Raw genomic sequence first — 19,817 nt, forward strand, 5'->3', positions numbered from 1 at the left:
TTGTCATACATTAGTTGACCATAGGTGTGTGGGTTTATCTCTGGGCTTTCTGTCCAGTTCCATTGATCTATATTTCTGTTTTTGTGCCAGTACCATATTGTCTTGATTACTGTAGCTTTGTAGTATAGTCTAAAGTCAGGGCGTCTGATTCCTCCAGCTCCGTTTTTTTCCCTCAAGACTGCCTTGGCTATTCGGGGTCTTTTGTGTCTCCATTACAAATTTTAAGGTATTTTGTTCTAGTTCTATAAAAAATGCCATTGGTAATTTGATAGGGATTGCATTGAATCTGTAGATTGCTTTGGGTAGTATAGTCATTTTCACAATATTGATTCTTCCAATCCAAGAACATGGTATATCTCTCCATCTGTTGGTATCATCTTTAATTTCTTTCATCAGTGTCTTAGAGTTTTCTGCATACAGGTGTTTCGTCTCCCTAGGTAGGTTTATTCCTAGGTATTTTATTCTTTTTGTTGCAGTGGTAAATGGGAGTGTTTCCTTAATTTCTCTTTCAGATTTTTCATCATTAGTGTATAGGAATGCAAAAGATTTCTGTGTATTAATTTTGTATCCTGCAACTTTACCAAATTCATTGATTAGCTCCAGTAGTTTTCTGGTAGCATCTTTAGGATTCTCTATGTATAGTATCATGTCATCTGGAAACAGTGACAGTTTTACTTCCTCTTTTCCAATTTGTATTCCTTTTATTTCTTTTTCTTCTCTGATTGCCGTGGCTAGGACTTCCAAAACTATGTTGAATAATAGTGGTGAGAGTGGACATCCTTGTCTTCTTGTTCCTGATCTTAGAGGAATTGCTTTCAGTTTTTACTATTGAAATGATGTTTGCTGTGGGTTTGTTGTATATGGCCTTTATTATGTTGAGGTAGGTTCCCTCTATGTCCACTTTCTGGAGAGTTTTTATCATAAATGGGTGTTGAATTTTGTCAAAAGCTTTTTCTGCATCTATTGAGATGATCATATGGTTTTTCTTCTTCAGTTTGTTAATATGGTGTATCGCATTGATTGATTTGCGTATATTGAAGAATCCTTGCATCCCTGGGATAAATCCCACTTGACCACAGTGTATGATCCTTTCAGTGTGTTCTTGGATTCTGCTTGCTAGTATTTTGTTGAGGATTTTTGCATTTATATTCATGAGTGATATTGGTCTGTAATTTTCTCTTTTTGTAGTATCTTTGTCTGGTTTTGGTATCAGGGTGATGGTGGCCTCATAGAATGAGTTTGGGATTGTTTCTTCCTCTGCAGTTTTTTGGAAGAGTTTGAGAAAGATGGGTGTTAGCTCTTCTCTAAATGTTTGATAGAATTCACCTGTGAAGCCATCTGGTCCAGGGCTTTTTTTTTTTTTTTTCTTTTTTTTACGGTACGCGGGCCTCTAACTGTGGTGGCCTCTCCCATTGCGGAGCACAGGCTCCGGACGCGCAGGCTCAGCGGCCATGGCTCATGGGCCCAGCCCCTCCATGGATCTTCCCAGACCGGGGCACGAACCCGTGTCCCCTGCATCGGCAGGCGGACTCTCAATCACTGCGCCACCAGGGAAGCCCTGGTCCAGGGCTTTTGTTTGTTGGAAGATTTTTAATCACAGTTTCAATTTCGTTACTTGTGATTGGTCTGTTCATATTTTCTATTTCTTCCTGGTTCAGTCTTGGAAGTTTATACCTTTCTAAGAATTTGTCCATTTCTTCCAGGTTGTCCATTTTATAGGCGTGGAGTTGCTTGTAGTAGTCTCTTAGGATGCTTTGTATTTCTGCGGTGTCGTAACTTCTCCTTTTTCATATCTAATTTTATTGACTTGAGTCCTCTCCCTCTTTTTCTTTATGAGTCTGGCTAATGGTTTATCAATTTTGTTTATCTTCTCAAAGGACCAGCTTTTAGTTTTATTGATCTTTGCTATTGTTTTCTTTGTTTCTCTCTCATTTATTTCTGCTCTGATCTTTATGATTTCTTTCCTTCTACTAACTTTGGGTTTTGTTTGTCCTTCTTTCTCTAGTTCCTTTAGGTGTAAGGTTAGATTGTTTATTTCAGATGTTTGCTGTTTCTTGAGGTAGGATTGTATTACTATAAACTTCCGTCTCAGAACTGCTTTTGCTGCATACCATAGGTTTTGGATTGTCGTGTTTTCCTTGTCATTTGTCTCTAGGTATTTTTCAACTTCCTCTTTGATTTCTTCAGTGATCTCTTGGTTATTTAGTAACGTATTGTTTAACCTCCATGTGTTGTGTTTTTTACTTTCTTTCCTGTGATTCATTTCTAATCTCATAGCGTTGTGGTCAGAAAAGATGCTTGATATTATTTCAATTTTCTTAAATTTTCTGAGGCTTGGTTTGTGACCCAAGATGTGATCTATCCTGGAGAATGTTCCGTGCACCCTTGAGAAGAAAGTATAATCTGCTGCTTTTGGATGGAATGTCCTATAAATATCAATTAAATCTATCTGGTCTATTGTGTCATTTAAAGCTTCTGTTTCCTTATGTATTTTCTGTCTGGATGATCTGTCCATTGGTGTAAGTGAGATGTTAAAGTCCCCCACTACTATTGTGTTACTGTCGATTTCCTGTTTTAAAGCTGTTAGCAGTTGCCTTATGTATTGAGGTGCTCCTATGTTATGTGCATATATAATTATAATTGTTATATCTTCTTCTTGGATTGATCTCTTGATCATTATGTAGTGTCCTTCCTGGTTTCTTGTAACATTCTTTATTTTAAAGTTTATTTTACCTGATATGAGTATTGCTACTCCAGCTTTCTTTTGATATCCATTTACATGGAATATCTTTTTCCATCCCCTCACTTTCAGTCTGTATGTGTCCCTAGGTCTGAAGTGGGTCTTTTGTAGACAGCATATATTTGGGTCTTTTTTTTGTATCCATTCAGCAAGCCTGTATCTTTGGGTTGGAGCATTTAATCCATTCACTTTTAAGGTAATTATTGATATGTATGTTCCTATGACCATTTTCTTAATTGCTTTGGGTTTGTTTTAGTAGGTCCTTTTCTTCTCTTGTGTTTCCCACTTAGAGAAGTTTCTTTAGCGTTTGTTGTAGAGCTGGTTTGGTGGTGCTAAATTCTCTTAGCTTTTGGTTGTCTGTAAAGCTTTTGATTTCTCCATCGAATCTGAATGAGATCCTTGCTGGGTAGAGTAATCTTGGTTGTAGGTTCTTCCCTTTCATCACTTTAAATATGTCATGCCACTCCCTTCTGGCTTGTAGAGTTTCTGCTGAGAAATCAGCTGTTAACCTTATGGGAGTTCCCTTGTATGTTATTTGTCGTTTTTTCCTTGCTGCTTTCAATAATTTTTCTTTGTCTTTAATTTTTGCCAATTTGATTACTATGTGTCTCAGCGTGTTTCTCCTTGGGTTTATCCTGTATGGGAATCTCTTCGCTTCCTAAACTTGGGTGGCTATTTCCTTTCCCATGTTAGGGAAGTTTTCGACTATAATCTCTTTAAATATTTTCTCTGGTCCTTTCTCTCTCTCTTCTCCTTCTGGGACCCCTATAATGCGAATATTGTTGCATTTAATATTGTCGCAGAGGTCTCTTAGGCTGTCTTCATTTCTTTTCATTCTTTTTTCTTTATTTTGTTCCGCAGCAGTGAATTCCACCATTCTGTCTTCAGGTCACTTATCCGTTCTTCTGCCTCAGTTATTCTGCTATTGATTCTTTCTAGTGTAGTTTTCATTTCAATTATTGTATTTTTCATCTCTGTTTGTTTGTTCTTTAATTCTTCTAGGTCTTTGTTAAACATTTCTTGCATCTTCTCAGTCTTTGCCTCCCTTCTGTTTCCACGGTCCTGGATCATACTGGCATTATTCTGAATTCTTTTTCTGGAAGGTTGCCTATCTCTACTTCATTTAGTTGTTTTTCTGGGGTTTTGTCTTGTTCCTTCATCTGGTACATAGCCGTCTGCCTTTTCATCTTGTCTGTCTTTCTGTGAATGTGGTTTTTGTTCCACAGGCTGCAGGACTGTAGTTCTTGCTTCTGCTGTCTGCCCTCTGGTGGATGAGGCTATCTCAGAGGCTTGTGCAAGTTTCCTGATGGGAGGGACTGGTGGTGGGTAGAGCTGGCTGTTGCTCTGGTAGGCAGAGCTCAGTAAAACTTGTGTGCTGATGGGTGGGGCTGGGTTCCCTCCCTGTTGGTTGTTTGGCCTGAGGCGCCCCGACCCTGGAGCCTACCTGGGCTCTTTGGTGGGGCTAATGTTGGACTCTGGGAGGGCTCACACCAAGGAGTACTTCCCAGAACTTCTGCTGCCAGTGTCCTTGTCCTCACGGAGAGACACAGCCACCCCCCGCCTCTGCAGGAGACCCTCCAACACTAGCAGATAGGTCTGGTTCAGTCTCTTATGGGGTCACTGCTCCTTCCCCTGGGTCCCGATGTGCACACTACTTTGTGTGTGCCCTCTAAGAGTGGAGTCTCTGTTTCCCCCAGTCCTGTCGAAGTCCTGCAATGAAATCTCGCTTGCCTTCAAAGTCTGAATCTCTGGGAATTCCTCCTCCCATTGCTGTACTCACAGGTTGGGAAGCCTGACGTGGGGCTCAGAACCTTCACTCCAGTGGGTGGACTTCTGTGGTATCCGTGTTCTCCAGTCTGTGAGTCAGCCACCCAGCAATTATGGGATTTGATTTTATTTTGTGTATTTATCTTTATTTTTGGCTCCATTGGGTGTTCGTTGCTGCGCATGGGCTCTCTCTAGTAGCGGTGAGCGGGGAGCTACTCTTCATTGTGGTGCGCGGGTTTCTCATTGCAGTGGCCTCTCTTGTCGCGGAGCACAGGCTCTAGGTGCACGGGCTCAGCATTTGTGGCTCGCGGGCTCTACAGCGCAGGCTCAGTAGTTGTGGCGCACGGGCTTAGTTGCTCCGCAGCATGTGGAATCTTCCCGCACCAGGGCTTGAACCCGTGTCCCCTGCCTTGGCAGGTGGGTTCCTAACCAATGTGCTGCCGGGGAAGCCCCTGATTTTATTTTGATTGCATCCCTCCTGCCATCTCACTGTGGCTTTTCCTTTGTCTTTGGATGTGGGGTATCTTTTTTGGTGAGTTCCTGTGTCTTCCTGTTGATGATTGTTCAGCAGTTAGTTGTGATTCCAGTGCTCTTGCAGGAAGGAGTGAGAGCACATCCTTCTACTCTGCCAACTTGAACCAGTCTCCTATTGGTTACTTATTAAAATGACATTTTAGATATATTGGGTTAAATAAAACATTATTAAAATTAATTCACCTGTTTTTGCTTTAATGTAGTTAGTAGAAAATTTTAAATTGCATCTGGGGCTGGCATATTTCTATTGGACAGTGTTGATCTAAAAGGAGAAACTTACAAAGTTTAAGTTTAAGTGTGTATGAAGTATATTTCATTGTGTTTTTTTGTTTTTTTTTTTTTTTTTTTTGGTGGTTTGCGGGCCTCTCCCGTTGCGGAGCACAGGCTCTGGACGCGCAGGCCCAGCGGCCATGGCCCACGGGCCCAGCCGTGGGATCCTCCCGGGCTGGGGCACGAACCCGTGTCCCCTGCAATGACAGGCGGACTCTCAACCACTGCACCACCAGGGAAGCCCTTCATTGTGGTTTTGATTTGAATTTCTCTGATAGCCGATGAAATGGCGCATCTTTTCATCTGCTTATTGGCTGTCTGTATATCTTCTTTGGAGAGATCTATTCAAGCCCTTTGCAGATTTTTAAATTGGGTTTTCCTTTTATTGTTGACTTATATATTCTAGATACTAGACCCTTATATATGATTTCTGATTTGCAAATATTTTCTGTCATTCTCTGGACTGTCTTTTCACTTTCTTGATGCTGTCCTTTGCTGTACAAAGTTTTAATGAAGTACAGTTTATCAGTTTTTTTCTTTGTTGCTTGTGCTTTTAGTGTCATATTTAAGAAACTGCTGAATTCAAGGTCACCAAGGTTTACCCCTCTGTTTTCCTTCTAGGAGTTTTATAGTTTTAACTCTTACATTTAGGTCTCTGACCCATTTTGAGTTAATCCTTGTATATTAACTCATTCTTTTGTGTGTGGCTGTCCATTTGTCCCAGCACTACTTTTTGGAAAGTCTATTATTTTCCTGTTGAATCATCCCGGCACCCTAGTTGGCCATCCTCATTTTAACGTGTCACTGACAACTCGGTGATTTTGGTGTCAGCGTGTATTAACTTTAGTTTACATGCTTGGTCCTCAGTCTATTGCTGTGACTTGTCAGAAGAAATCGTACTGAGCCCAAGGTACCTGTATTAATGTTGGTTTAAAATTCATGATATCATTTGCTTTATATTGCATGGGGTGAGGATTTAATGTCATAATTTTCCTGGAGGAAGTAAAAAAACTAATCTGAAGAGTGATTTCACTTTGTGGTCATTAATTTGTGTTAATATCTAGTTAATATCTAATCACATTCTCTGTAACAGCTTTTATAAGGTGGTAGTTGTCAGCTTGATTGTACTGAAGTCCTTACAGGATGCCCTTATTGACACTTTCTCCAGCTCCCAGCTTTGCCCCTTCGTGCTGTAGAGTACAGCTCTTCTCTCCAGGGCTAAAGGAAGCAGGAAACTTTCCCTCAGTGCCCAGCTAGATGCAGCTGCCATTTCATTACTCTCTTACAGCAGGAGTTACGCAAAGCATTTTTGTAGATGAACAATTACTCTACTTCCAAACTGTCTTAAGAGTCAGTGATGAGAACAGCAACTGCATTCTTCCAGTTCCATCCTTCTAAAACCTCTGTCACTCTCTGGGCACAGAGCAGTTGGGCTGGGCAGTGAAAGTTTTTTCTCCCCACTGTGGAAACTCTCCTTTTGTAGGTTTACATTAGGAAATGTTCACCCTGCACAAGACTCCAGAGGAGTATTTAAGAAATTAATGTAAAAGCCCATTGCACTGAGAACGACCTTTCTTTACCTTTATAATGAGTTTTCTCCAGTAAGGAATATCACGAGCACCAATTTTCGTTGCCAGTCACCAGGTAGCTATCTTTCCCAGGCAGCCCAAACAGGCCCTTCCTGGCCCATCTCCCTCTTGCCTCCAGGCTTGTTCTGGTGCAGTTGCTGACCATTTCAGTGGGCTCCACTTTCCTCGTGTTATCTTCAAGGAGCTTGAGTTCTGGTAACATGGCCTAAGACTGAACAGAGAACAGGGGTTTTTTTCCCCCGACTAACGAAGAACTCCAGCTACCTTGACAGCTGGCTAGTCAAATTTTTAGTTTTACATACTGGAATAATGTTTCTAACTGATATAACTGACCCACTTTTTTCTTGCTTTGGAAAATTGTTTATAAAAAAACTAGCCTATGGTTGTTTGCATTAACTCTTCACTAAGTATCTACAGGCAACTCCCAAGAGCCTTGTAAAATCAAATGCATCAAAAGAAAGGCTCAGGAGCACAGATGGCTTTTGACAAGAGCCTTACTGGACAGAAGCTGTTTTAGAGGCAATGACGGAGCTGCCCTTTTGTTTTGCCTACTTGTGTCGCTGCCAGGTAATGATGACTCCGACATTGACATCCAGGAGGACGATGAATCCGACAGTGAACTAGAAGAGAGACGGCTGTCCAAGCCACGGACAGCCATGGAGGCGCTCTTGCAAGGTACCACAGTGGCTCTTGCTTGCCCTCCGCCCCATGCCCTGTCACAGGAAATGGCGGCCGGGATTGGGTCAGGGCTGCTTGGTTTCGAGGCCCATAAGCACACTGCCCTGTTGTTCATCAGGATTTGGCTCTTAAACTGGTCAGTGGTCATCTTTGCTGCTAATACTCTTACCTTTGGCCCCAAGAATAACCAGTCTTATTTATGGTTTGGTACTTCTCACAGAGGCCACATAACACACTGCCTCTGCTGATCAGCTGAATTCTGCCCGTTGTGGGTCCAAACTGCTCTCAGTGCAGTTACATCCCTTATGGTCAGAGAATTAATGCACAAATAAGGGACTTACATGAGCATCTGTACTGTTAAAAAAAACGTTCTTCTGGGAATTCCCTGGCGGTCCAGTAGTTAGGACTGTGTGCTCCCACTGCAGGGGGCACAGGTTTGATCCCTGGCCAAGGAACTAAGATCCCTCATGCTGTGAGGTGTGGCCAAAAAAAAAAAAAAGGTTCTTCTAGTTTCTACCTTCTTACTGCAAAAGATTCAAGCAATAACATATGTGGAGCAAATGTGGGTGCTCCCCTGGGGTCTTCCTCATGTCCCACACCCTCACCTACAGGGATCATGGCCAGTGGCTTGGAGTGTGTCCTTCCAAATTACCTTTCCACACATTTACAAGTGTGTGCTCGTGAGTGCGCACACACACACACACTCAGATGTGGACACAAAGATCACCTGAAACATTTTTTAACCTAAATGGGACCAGATTGTGTGTGGTTCTGTACTTGCTTTTTAAAATTATTATTAAATATACTGGAACCTTTTCCATGTCAGTAAAATATAAATCTGCTTCATTCTTTCTGACAGCTGCATAGTATTCCATCCTGTGGCTGTACCCATAATTTATTTGGGCATTCCATATTGATATATATTTAAGTATTTCCACTCTTGCCTTTGTATGTACATCTTTCCGCATATGTGCAAGTGTTTTTTTAGGTTGCATCATTAAAAATGGAATTCTTAGGTCAAAGGTTATATAAATTGTTATTTTGATAGATACTAAATTGCCCTATATTTGCCTATAAAGCATTTCTACTACCTGTTAATTTTTGGAACAAAATTGCATTTTTATGTATATAATACTTCTAAGTCGTAAATCATCTTTATTGTTTTATATTAACTTCTATATTAACTGCTTTCTCTTATACATTTCATTTTTTTATAGGATAATTAGATGCTCTGATTCCTTTCTCTTCCTTTTATTTTTTAAGAGCTTCATGATATAAATAGAGGTTAGAGGTTATGACTCCCATTCTGCAGATGGGGGCCAAGGCTCTAAAAAGGTATGGAATTGGCTCAATAGAACATAGTAAGGGCACTGGTTTCCTAAATTCTCCTGCTGACCACTCAGCCTGCAGAAGTAAAATCACAGGGTTCGTTTCCAAAAACTACAAATAAGTTCTTCAAACAACACAAGAGTTGCATTTTATCTGACCAAGGGAGCGTGTCCATAAACAGCTCTTGATGGCCATCTCCAGGCCTGCCCTGAATGAGCTCCTCTGAGCTGCCTTCGCTGCCTTTCTTCTGAGGCCTGGCCCTGGCGTCACCGGTGGCTGTTTTTCAGCCTTCGGGTATGTGCAGCTCTCTGCCTTCACCCAGCAAGGATGGCTCCTGAGTTTTTGCAGAAGTCTCATCTAGAAAACATTGACTTCCAGAGGAGGAGGGGAGAATCACTTAGATAATGATGGTGTTTTGAAGGATAAATTAATGTGATACTTAAATTTTTTTTTACTGTTTGGAGCTCAGACATAGATTCAAGTACAAGTGACACTGGCCCATAAAAGGAGAATATATTTCTTTTTTCAACAGAGAGCACATCTATTCTATTGCATGTATACTAATAATGGGATTCAGTGATTTTTACCTAAAATATTTACAGGATGCATATTTATTTTTCTGATTTATGATTTGTGCTTATATTTTAATGCCCTTTTCCTCTTTTTCAAAGTGGAAATGCAGAAAATCTGTTACTGTCACAGTTCTGATTAGCTGGATGCTACTGAAGTCAGTTTTTTGTTTTTATTTTTTTTAAGTATTTATTTACTTATTTTATGTATTTGGCTGTGCCGGGTCTTAGTTGCAGCACGTGGGATCATCGTTGCCTCGTATGGGATCTTTATTTGTGGCATGCAGGATCTTTAGTTTTGGCATGCATGTGGGATCAAGTTCCCTGACCAGGGATTGAACCCAGGCCCCCTGCACTGGGAGCGTGGAACCTTAACCACCGGACCACCAGGAAAGTACCTACTTAAGTCCGTTTTTTTTTTTTTTCTTAAGTCAGTTTTTTAATGTGATTCTTCTTTTTCCCAGTTTTCTAAAGGAAAGCAAATCTTGAAGGCCGTTTCCTGTCCTATATCCTACAAGGTTTTCATACTCTCTTCATGCTTTTGTTCTCCTCAGGACGACCCAGCAAACGCGTTGTGGGCACAATGCAAGGTGGAGACTCGGACGACGATGTGAGTCCCGACCAGCTCCCTGAGCTGTCCTGGTCTTGGCCGTCTTGGGCCAGCCTCGTAGGCTAGTTTGGCCGAGAAGCTAAGTGTATCTGACCAGTTTAGCGCGAGGTGCTGCTTCTCAGCCCGGCCTTTTGTTGGGTTTGTGGCAGAGTTCGACCTCCCAAGGAGCTAGACTCTCTTCTTTGCTAGTTGTTGGCTCATTTCTTTTCTTTTCAAATGAACGTGCTTGCCCTACTTTTTTTTTTTCTTCTCATTGTTCTTTCCATTCTCGCTTTCCAAAGATGGAAGCAGCACCAGCTCTCTTAGGTAAATGCAAGACTTCCAGCTCCAAGAAACAGGTTGGTTTTCTTTTTCACCTCCATTTGTGTGTGTGTGAGCCACTTACGGTCAGCAGAGAGGCTTCCCCAAGAGTGATACCTTGTGTCTGGGGCAAGAAGCCACTCACATGGGTTCCACAGTGAGTGGTGAAGTTACCTAGAAGTCCCTGTGCTAATGAGGAGGCGGGGTGAACACTGAGCCAAGAGACAAGGAAGGTTATCAGGCCCCTGAACTGTAACCTAGAAGAGAAGGGATTCTGCTGAGGGCTGGGATCAAGACCAGGCTTTTCTTCAGCTCCATTCTGGGGAGGGAACCTGAAAGGCAGGCTCTCTTGAGACCAGGGCCCGGAGTGTGACATCACGTTGCTGATGCCTTGAGCACTGTTGAGTGGATAACTGACTGGGAAACCAATGGGATGGGGAACCAAGGCATCCTTGCTGGGGTCCAGTTATTGGGGCCGCACTGTCCATCGATCTGGGCTTGCCTTCTTTGTTGAGTCCCTGGCAGGGCTGTGAGGCCCAAGAGGCAAAGGTGACTGGACTGATGGAGATCACAGACTTCCCATCAGGCTGAATGCCATGTGTGTTTGGAGCACGGCACTAGTACATGCACATAGCGTGGGCTGATATTCTTGTACAAACAGTTCCATTTATTAGGTACCAATGGTGAATACTTTTAGAGAAATTCACAGGAGAGGAGAGGTCACTCAGATTTGCTGGGCAAGATGCACAGAGAAGATAGGGCCTTGAATTCATAGAAGACAGTCTGTAGAGAAGCAGAGAGACTACCTCCAAAATTTTTTTAACAAAGTAGGGGATGGATGGCTAAATAGCTTCTATCCATCCATCTTACCCATCTGAGACAGAATTAGGGAAAGTCTGGTGTGGAAACTCATGACACTGGCCTCTTTTCTTATGATTTGCTTGATCATTTGTATAGCTTTCTACTTTTCTGAGTAAATGCCTTATTTGTAGCTTAAAATCTCCTCTGTGCCTGTTGCCCCTTATTTATCTCAAGGAGGCTGTTTCCACACATCCCCCTGGGCTTGTCCTTCACCTGTTCACTCATTCACTTGCCGGGTCCTTGTTGAGTGCCTGTTACATACCAAGCACTGTTAGGGGTTAGGGGAATACAGCAGTGAACAGAACAAAGCCCCTGCCTTCTTGAGGCTTACATTCCAACAGTCATCAAGCAGATACATCAGGGGTCATGGTGATAAGAAAAATAAAGCAGGTTTAGGGGACAGAGTGACAGGGATGAGGGAGGAGGTCGATGTCTTCTGATTGGTCAGGGAAGGTCTCTGATTAGGTGACATTGGGCAGGGGGCTGAGTGGCAGGAGGAAGGTGATGCTGCAGTAGGGCAGTGAGGCCTAGGAAACATGGTTCCTGAATTCGAGGGCCGGAGGCGACAGCGTGACTGGGAGTGAGTGAACTGGGGCAGGAGCAGCAGGAGAGGCAGCAGGAGCAGCAGGAGAGGCAGCAGGGGCCACGCACAGCTTTGCAGGATGTGAGGAGGGCTTGTGCTCTCTGAGTGCAGCGGGGAGGTGCTGGAGACCCAGGAGAGCTGACCTGAGTTTCAGAGGAACCAGGTTGGGGGCATTTGCAGGGGTCTAGTTCAGAGTGAGGGTGGCGGTAGCAGCAGACTGGTGAGAAGTGGTCAGGTTCTGGATGTTTCTAAGGTGAGAACCATTAGGTTTTGTTAATTGGACATGAGGTGTTAGAGAAAGAGAGAAATGCCCTGGTTGTGGCTTAATTGGCTGAAAGCATAGTTTTCATTTCCTGAGGGGGGCAGACCTGAGGCAGGGACTTGAGAGCAGATCAAGAGTCTGGTTTTGGACATTCTCAGTGTGAGCTGCCTGCTAGATGTCCACATGCTGGTGTTGAGGACTTCAAGGGTCAGGTCTGAGCTGGAGATTGAATTTGGTGGAGCCACCCAAAGACCACCATGAGGATAGATGTGATTGCTTGGGGAGAGAGAGTAGAAAGGGAAGAGAGGAGGCCCAAGGCCGACCCTGTATTGCAGAGGTCAGGGCGAGGAAGCAGGTCAGGCAAGCTCTATGGAGAAGACAAGGAAGTGAGATGGGGCGAGCACCTGAGAGGAGGGGGCCTGGAGCACAGGAAGGGGGTTCTGGGGGAGGAGGAGCAGTCCTGTGTCAGATGCAGCCATGGGTCAAACAGGAGGATGGAGAATTACCCATAGGATCTGAGTCCATTGAACGTTTCAGTCTTGGGGGACTTGGGGGGAGGGGTGAGAGCCTGGCTAGTGGGTGCTTAGAGGGCAGCGAGAGGGGAGCCAGCAGGGATAGCGTGAGTGCAAGCTCGTTCTGGGGGTTTGCCGTGAGGCCACAGGAGAACAGGGCAGAGTAGCTGCAGAGGAAGGTGGGGTTACATTTTAGCGTTTTTTATTTTGTGTTTTTAAGAAGAAGGAGATTGCAGCATGTATGTGTGCAGGTGGGAATGGTCTATATAGAGTGACTGACCATCCTGGTTTACTGGGGATACAGGACTTGCAGTATGAAAAAGCTGGTTGAGTTGATCACCCTCATCTAGATGATGAAAGAGAGAATGTCTTTTATTTTGCTCCTTACACCCGTTTCCTGAGTGGCTTTCCATCCAAAAGCCCAAATAAGCAACCCCCACCAAGCCCCTGCCCTTCTTGCTGTCCACAGATGGGTCTCTGGGCCTCCAGTGAGCTTCCGTGCACATCCAATGGTGCTCCTGAGACGGCGGCGGGAAAGCCACCTTGCAGCTCCAGCCTTGGCTTGCCCGTTGGTGTTTGAGGGTTACTGGTTGGAAGACACATTTATATATGTATTTCAGCCAGCAATATATAGACACTGGCCCCATTCTTATGCCCCCACAGCCTGACTGCTACTCTGGCAAGCTCTTCCTTCATGTGGGTGTTGCTGGTTATTGAGCAACTAGTAAAAAAGCAAGGTAGGGTCTCTGCTGACATGATGTCAGTAGCAGGATGGGACTCTCAGCTGTATTTGCTGTCTTTTCTTGTAGGAAGACTCAGAGGACAGTGAGATTGACATGGAGGATGATGAAGACGATGACGATTTGGAGGACGAGAGCATTGCTCTCTCACCAGCTAAGCCCAGTCAAAGAGTCCGGAAACCTGAGCCCCTGGATGAGAGTGACAATGACTTCTGACCTTCTTGCCAAGGGACCCAGGCAGACTAAAACCCTCAGATTTGTAGGTAAAAGGGAAATTAAAGGGTCAGAAGGAAATAGGCATTTTGTTGGATAAGCCAGCAGGACTCATTGTTAATGAAGTAAAACCTGTTTCCGCTTTAGCCTCCTGTGTGTTACTCTACACACTCCAAAGCTTAAACAAGAACCGGAGCAAACCCCAAAGATGATTTTTTTTCCCTTATCTATCTCCTAAAACTTGGGAAATGCACGTGTTCTTAGTGATTCACATCCACAGGACAAAACCTTGAGAAATAACAGCCAACGCTGTGTAAGTCTTGCCCGTTATTTTTGTCATACTTTTCCTCTAAAAGTCAGCCGGACCTTCGAGTCCAGACCTGGGGCTAGAACTGGGCACAGGACTCATTTCAGGAGTTGTGTGGGAGTGTCTGACTATTCATCGCATACAGTTCAGAATGTTTATTTTAGATCAGCTTTTGATTCTAGCCTTTATTTTCTTTCTTCTGCATGCTCACGATACCAAGCTTTAAATGTATTTTACTAAAACTAGCTTTCCTTGAAAATCAGGCAACAGATCGATGCTCCAGATCATACATACTCCATTTTCTCTCAGAAGGCTGACATTCCTCCTTAGGAAGGAGCAAATTAAGGACAAAGTTTTGGTACGGATTCATGTTTCTGACCTAAAAAAATAAACCAGAATTGAATTTGATAGAATAGCACTAGAATTTCCCTTCTGTGAAAGGAGAAGTGACAGATAGGTGGAGTTTGGTTTTGTCTTGTTAATATGGAAAGCACAGAGGAGTTTTCATTGATTTCACTTATAAAGTCAGATGACTTGTGAAGTTCTCGCTTAATAAATTTATTTAATACCATATTTTTATATTATTGTTTTATTTGAAAGTATAATTATTTATTTGTACCATAACATATAGATACTTATTTAAGAAGAGTTCATGGGTTATTATATTACATGTGAATTTCAGGAGACTATGTGACAGTTATTTCTATGTTTGCTTTTTTCTCTGTCTTTCCCTCAATTTTACATAAGAGATTACCCCCTTTTTATAAAAAAACGTTCAGCATTCAGTTAATTCACCAGTAATTTGAGATGTGCCATCTTTGAAACGATAAGCTAACGGGGAAGAGGTGTATCGGGTGCCACATTACCTCCTCAGATGCCGTGGCTTTTAAGGCACAAGAGAGTCATTGCATCTCCTTGGATGACATAGCTTTGGTTTACCTGAGTCTGACCTTTCTTTTATTTTAAAAAACAAAAATTGTATTTCTGTTTCCCTTATGTGATGCTTTCTTCTAATGGGCATTAACATGGGAGCCCAACCCAAACCACAGATAACACGTCCACAGGTGGAGGCAAGAGCTGCAGCGGCTAGTCATTGTCTCACCTGCTTCTTGTCATCCCTCATCCCTTGATTAACTGACTTTGTGCAGAGTCTTGCGTGGTCTGATGTTTCCTTACTTGAGCAGCATCTTTCAACAAAGGAGCTTCAAGTATGGATCCTAATTATTAATGTACTTCTGTTGCTCTGACAGATCCGGGAGTCAGATGTGTGCAGGGGCCTTACGATTTGGTGTCATTTGGTTTTGGTCAAGCAGCAGAGCAGACTCAGGCCCCAGAGAAGATTGTGTGATTAGGTCAATGAAAAACTAGCTTTTAGATCATTGCTGACGGCTTTTTTTGTTTTTTTGCTGTGTAATCAAAGGACCTCTTAAAATGCTTTAAAATACATGTATTGGCAGAAAATGTAAAGGAACTTTTTAAGTCCTCAGTTTTTATTGGTGGGGATAACCATCGAGGATGTCCATTGGGAATTCTGAAGAACTGTTTCCCTTTTATTTGGGGCAGGAAGAAGAAATACAAGATCTCTTTCACTAGTATTTTAAACTGTAACATCAGTGTCAAATGTCTGAAAGGAAGGTGTGTCCCTTTAGGTTAGCAGCATACTGTGTAAATATCACAGCTGTTAGATTGGCCCAGGGGACTCATGTGTGCTAGAACACAGGACTGGCTGAATTGGAAGTGAACTAAAAGCTTCTGCCTCCTACCCAGAACAGAAGTCCTTTCTATAAGGATGCAACTGGAGCAGGAAGACAAAGGGCTCAATAAGTAATGTCATTAGGGGAAAATGGAACTGACAGGATAACCGATATGTCTGTAGGAAACAGTATTCAGATTTTACTTTTCTATTAGATCGTTTGGAAAAATTAAGCAGTAGTGACATAGAAAGTTTAAAATGATGCAACTTTTAATTCTAGAAAGAACAATGAATTATATAAGAAGAAAATGGCTCAGCAGTGATCATCGGTACTAATAAAATCATAAAATAAACACTAAATAATGATTTACCCAAGAATCATGCTGTAACTGTATTGGAAGGATGGAGAAACAAAGTGGGGACATACGGTGATATACGTACAAGTGCCATTTCCCATAATAGAAAGTTAATAGATAATCTCTAAAATGATGAAACAAGAACTAGTGTATGTATGACATTTAGCTTTGGGGTGGAGAGGTATTCAGGAAGGGGAGGAATAGGACAGGAGATTGTTCTTTCCCATTATAAGCCTAGTACTCTGACTTTTTAAACTGTGTATTACTACACATTTTGTCCTGATGAAAATGAATTTTTTAAAAAGATAAATGTACAGGCAGGAAAGGGGTGAGGGCTGGAGATTCAGGTTTGAGAATCATTTGTGTATAAGATTCCTCAGGGGAGAACACGTGGGATGAGAAGAGAGCTAAGGGTGGAAGCCTGTGTCTAAGGGGAGAGTCCACAAGGAGCCAGGAGAGACTGGGAAAGTATTTTCTAGATTTTCTAAAGTGAATGTATTTTTCCTTTAATAATCAGGAGAAATATGTTTAGTTTTTCAAAGAGTGGTAATGAGAAGGTGGAAGGATCGGAAGATGGTAATGTTATGGAATCCAGGGCAGGGGAGAATTTCCCAAGAAGGGAGAGGTGAACAATGTGAGGTCCTTGCTGTAAGTGAGCTTGAGTCAGAGAAGTCACTGAAATGGACAGTTAGGAAATCTCTGGTGACCTCAACAAGGAAAAGCAAGATAGCAGGTGAGGGTTGAAGAGAGGTTGGGATTTGAAGTGAGTATTGATGACTATTTGGAAAGTGGGTGGTCATAAGTGAAAATGGAAGGCAGAGCCAGGGAAGAGTGGGATCAAAGAACATTTTGGAGGGGCAGAGGGCCTTTTTTTTTTTTTTTTTTTTAAGAGGAACATGAACATGGCTTTTTAACTGAAGGGAACTAGCTTGTGGAATGAGAGGGGTTGAGTCTGTTGGAGAGAGAGAGGGAGGGAGTGACTGTGTGTGTAATGATGAAGCAAAGTTTGCATTAGGAGCCATTCTGCTTAAATATGTGTTGTATATTGAAAACATACACACCAGATAACCATTTGGGTTGGTGCTGCTATTTGGGGTAAGAAGGCTAAGGCTGATTTCATGGTCTTTTACACCTGGATTTCTATAGTGTCTATTGTAGATACGGCCCAAAACAGTTCTCTTGACTTGGGCATCAGGTAGAGTACCCAGAACACTGAGACATTGCCTTAGAAGTTGAGTCAAAGTAGCCCTAGACTAAAGGATGGCTGATCCTGACTAGCAAATCTTCAAAGCAAGTTTTGAAAGGATCCAACTGTTTCTAGGTAATTGTGTCCCAGAATAAAGCTCAAGAATATTTTAAGGAATATGAAAATAGTCAATACCCAACAAGATAAAATTTTCAATGTCTGGGATCAAATCAAAAATTACCAGGTATAATAAGAAAAGTCAAGAAACAGACCAAGAAATGACGCAAAAATGACAGTTGATAGAATTAGTAGAAAGGGACATTCAGACAGTTATAACTATATTCCATATATTCAGACGGTAGAGGAACGCATGAGCAGGTTGTGAGATACGGAAGATGGAAGGAAAGTCTCACACAGTACTGCTAGAGATTTAAAAAAATGAGAGGACAACTGTGCAAGCTGAGATTAAGATCAGATTAGACACTGCAGAAGAAAACATTACTGATCCTGAAGACACAGGGCATGTTTGTCTAAAATGGAATACAAAAAAGACCCCCAAAATCCCATTGTGCTGATTATCAATTTATTGCCTCAGCTCCAAATTCACCTTTTGGCCTGCTCTGTGATAGTGGAGCTATTCGTTGTAAATATCTCTCCTTTGCTAGCCAGCAAGATGTTAAGCCTCATCAGTAGGGTGCTAGAGAGACTTTGAAGGAGAGAAGAGGGGCCTTTACTTCCAATTCCCAGTGTGGCTGCTTTCGAAGTTCCTGGAGAGCACACTTTTTTCTCCACTGCTTTGGCCCCTGAGTTTTCTCCAGTGCTAGGTTCCTGCAAAGGCACAGCTTTCTCTAGCATTTGGCTACTGCAACTACTGTCTGTCACATTCTCAACTTAGCCAGAAACAGTGCAAACCAGAAGACAGTATAGCAACATCTTGAAAGTGCTGAAAGAAAAAACTGTCACCCTGGAATTCTATACCCAGCAAAAATATCTTTCAAAACCAGTAATCCAGTAAAGACTATAACTAGACCTATGTTCAAATGTCCCCAACTTCCAAATAATGTTCTTTATAGCTGATTTTTTCCCTCTAGTCTAGGATCCAATCAAAGATCTTAAGTTGTTATGACTCTTTAATAATATCCTTTCATTTAAAATAGTCCCCAGCCTTTTGTATTTTTCATGATGTTGACGTTTTTTAAGAGGTCAGGCTAGTTTTTCCTTTTTTTTCCCCAGAATGCCCCTCCATTTGGATTTTGTCTGACTGTTCATTCATGATTAGATTCAAGTAGACATTTTTGGCAAGAATAAAATACATCAGTGATGTGTCCTTTTTTATGAATTTATTTATTTTTGGCTGTGTTGGGTCTTCATTGCTGTGTGCAGGCTTTCTCTAGTTATGGCGAGCAGGGGCTACTCTTTGTTGCGGTGCACGGGCTTCTCATTGCAGTGGCTTCTCTTGTTGCGGAGCACAGGCTCTAGGCATGTGGGCTTCAGTAGTTGTGGCACGTGGGCTCAGTAGTTGTGGCTCGCGGGCTCTAGAGCTCAGGCTCAGTAGTTGTGGCACACGGGCTTAGTTGCTCCGTGGCATGTGGGATCTTCCCCGACCAGGGGAAGGGACACAGGGGAACCTGTGTCCCTTGCATTGGCAGGCAGATTCTTAACCACTGTGCCACCAGGGAAGTCCCAAAATGTCTCCATTTTTAAGGAACCTTTATAAATACCCCTCTGTGGGGTGATACTTTGAGACTGTGTGATTTTCTTCCCTAATAGGCTTTCATCCATGGTTTTATCATCCAATGATGATTCTTGCCCAAATACTCTCTTTTTTGTTGTTGTTTTTTGCAGTACACGGGCCTCTCACCGTTGTGGCCTCTCCCGTTGCGGAGCACAGGCTCTGGACGCGCAGGCTCAGCGGCCATGGCTCACGGGCCTAGCCACTCCACAGCATGTGGGATCTTCCCGGACCGGGGCACGAACCCCTGTCCCCTGCATCGGCAGGTGGACTCTCAACCACTGCGCCACGAGGGAAGCCCCCAAATATTCATTTTTAAAGGAACATTTGGAACATAGTTCCTATTCAAATTTAAAAGTGATAATTACTTTATAATTTTCATAAGCATTTTCCTTGGTTATTTAGTTGATGAGAGCTGTGATGTCCGTTTGGAATATTTTTCCTTTCAACATGGACAGATGTCTGAGGGAATTTATGCCACATGGAAACTCGCCTTTCTTGCCCTTACAGGGAAGCTGTAGCCACAGTAGTGCTTTGGGAAGCCAAATATATATTATGGCATTGACATTTAATGTACCATTGATAACCACTATGCCAGATTCCAAATGACATATAGCAGACAAAATCAGAGATTTTGTAATGGATAAAAGATGGCAAAAACCTTGGAGAACTTTTTTTGTCTGTCTCCAGAATCCTATAATTGAAGGCTTCATTTCTCTTTAAAATTTTTTCATAATTTTTCCGTATGACTCTAAGGATCATACTCCTAAATCCTGTTTTTCGTCTTGAGAAAAGAAAGAGAGGTCCCCTCTGTCACGGATGCCAAATTGATACTCTTCATGGGCTTGAAGATGGCAACTCATTTCAGAGTGAGGGGGATGATTTTAGCCAGGTCAGTGGAAAAGGGCAGTAATGATAAGAAAAAGTAGGGGCACATGAAGACCTCAGGATATAAATGGCTCCAACTGGCTTCTTACTTGCTGAGT

At 42.6% G+C, this 19,817-nt stretch overlaps 1 protein-coding gene across 5 annotated transcripts in view; it reads left to right on the plus strand.

The window, feature by feature from the left end:
* Positions 1 to 14,106, plus strand: part of CLUAP1 (clusterin associated protein 1) — a 56,157-nt gene extending 42,051 nt beyond the window's left edge. For 3 of the 5 annotated variants that reach the window (XM_060124428.1, XM_060124427.1, XM_060124429.1), the window contains 4 exons: positions 7,468 to 7,575; positions 10,031 to 10,086; positions 10,368 to 10,424; positions 13,414 to 14,106. In XM_060124428.1, coding sequence (XP_059980411.1) covers positions 7,468 to 7,575; positions 10,031 to 10,086; positions 10,368 to 10,424; positions 13,414 to 13,560 — 368 coding nt within the window. In that variant the 3' untranslated portion in view covers positions 13,561 to 14,106. The remainder of the gene's footprint in view (positions 1 to 7,467; positions 7,576 to 10,030; positions 10,087 to 10,367; positions 10,425 to 13,413) is intronic. The other 2 variants (XM_060124426.1, XM_060124430.1) reach the window with 1 other exon arrangement.
* The last annotated feature ends 5,711 nt before the right edge of the window (positions 14,107 to 19,817 follow it).

Source organism: Lagenorhynchus albirostris, chromosome 15, assembly GCF_949774975.1.
Source record: "Lagenorhynchus albirostris chromosome 15, mLagAlb1.1, whole genome shotgun sequence".
Taxonomy (NCBI): domain Eukaryota; kingdom Metazoa; phylum Chordata; class Mammalia; order Artiodactyla; family Delphinidae; genus Lagenorhynchus; species Lagenorhynchus albirostris.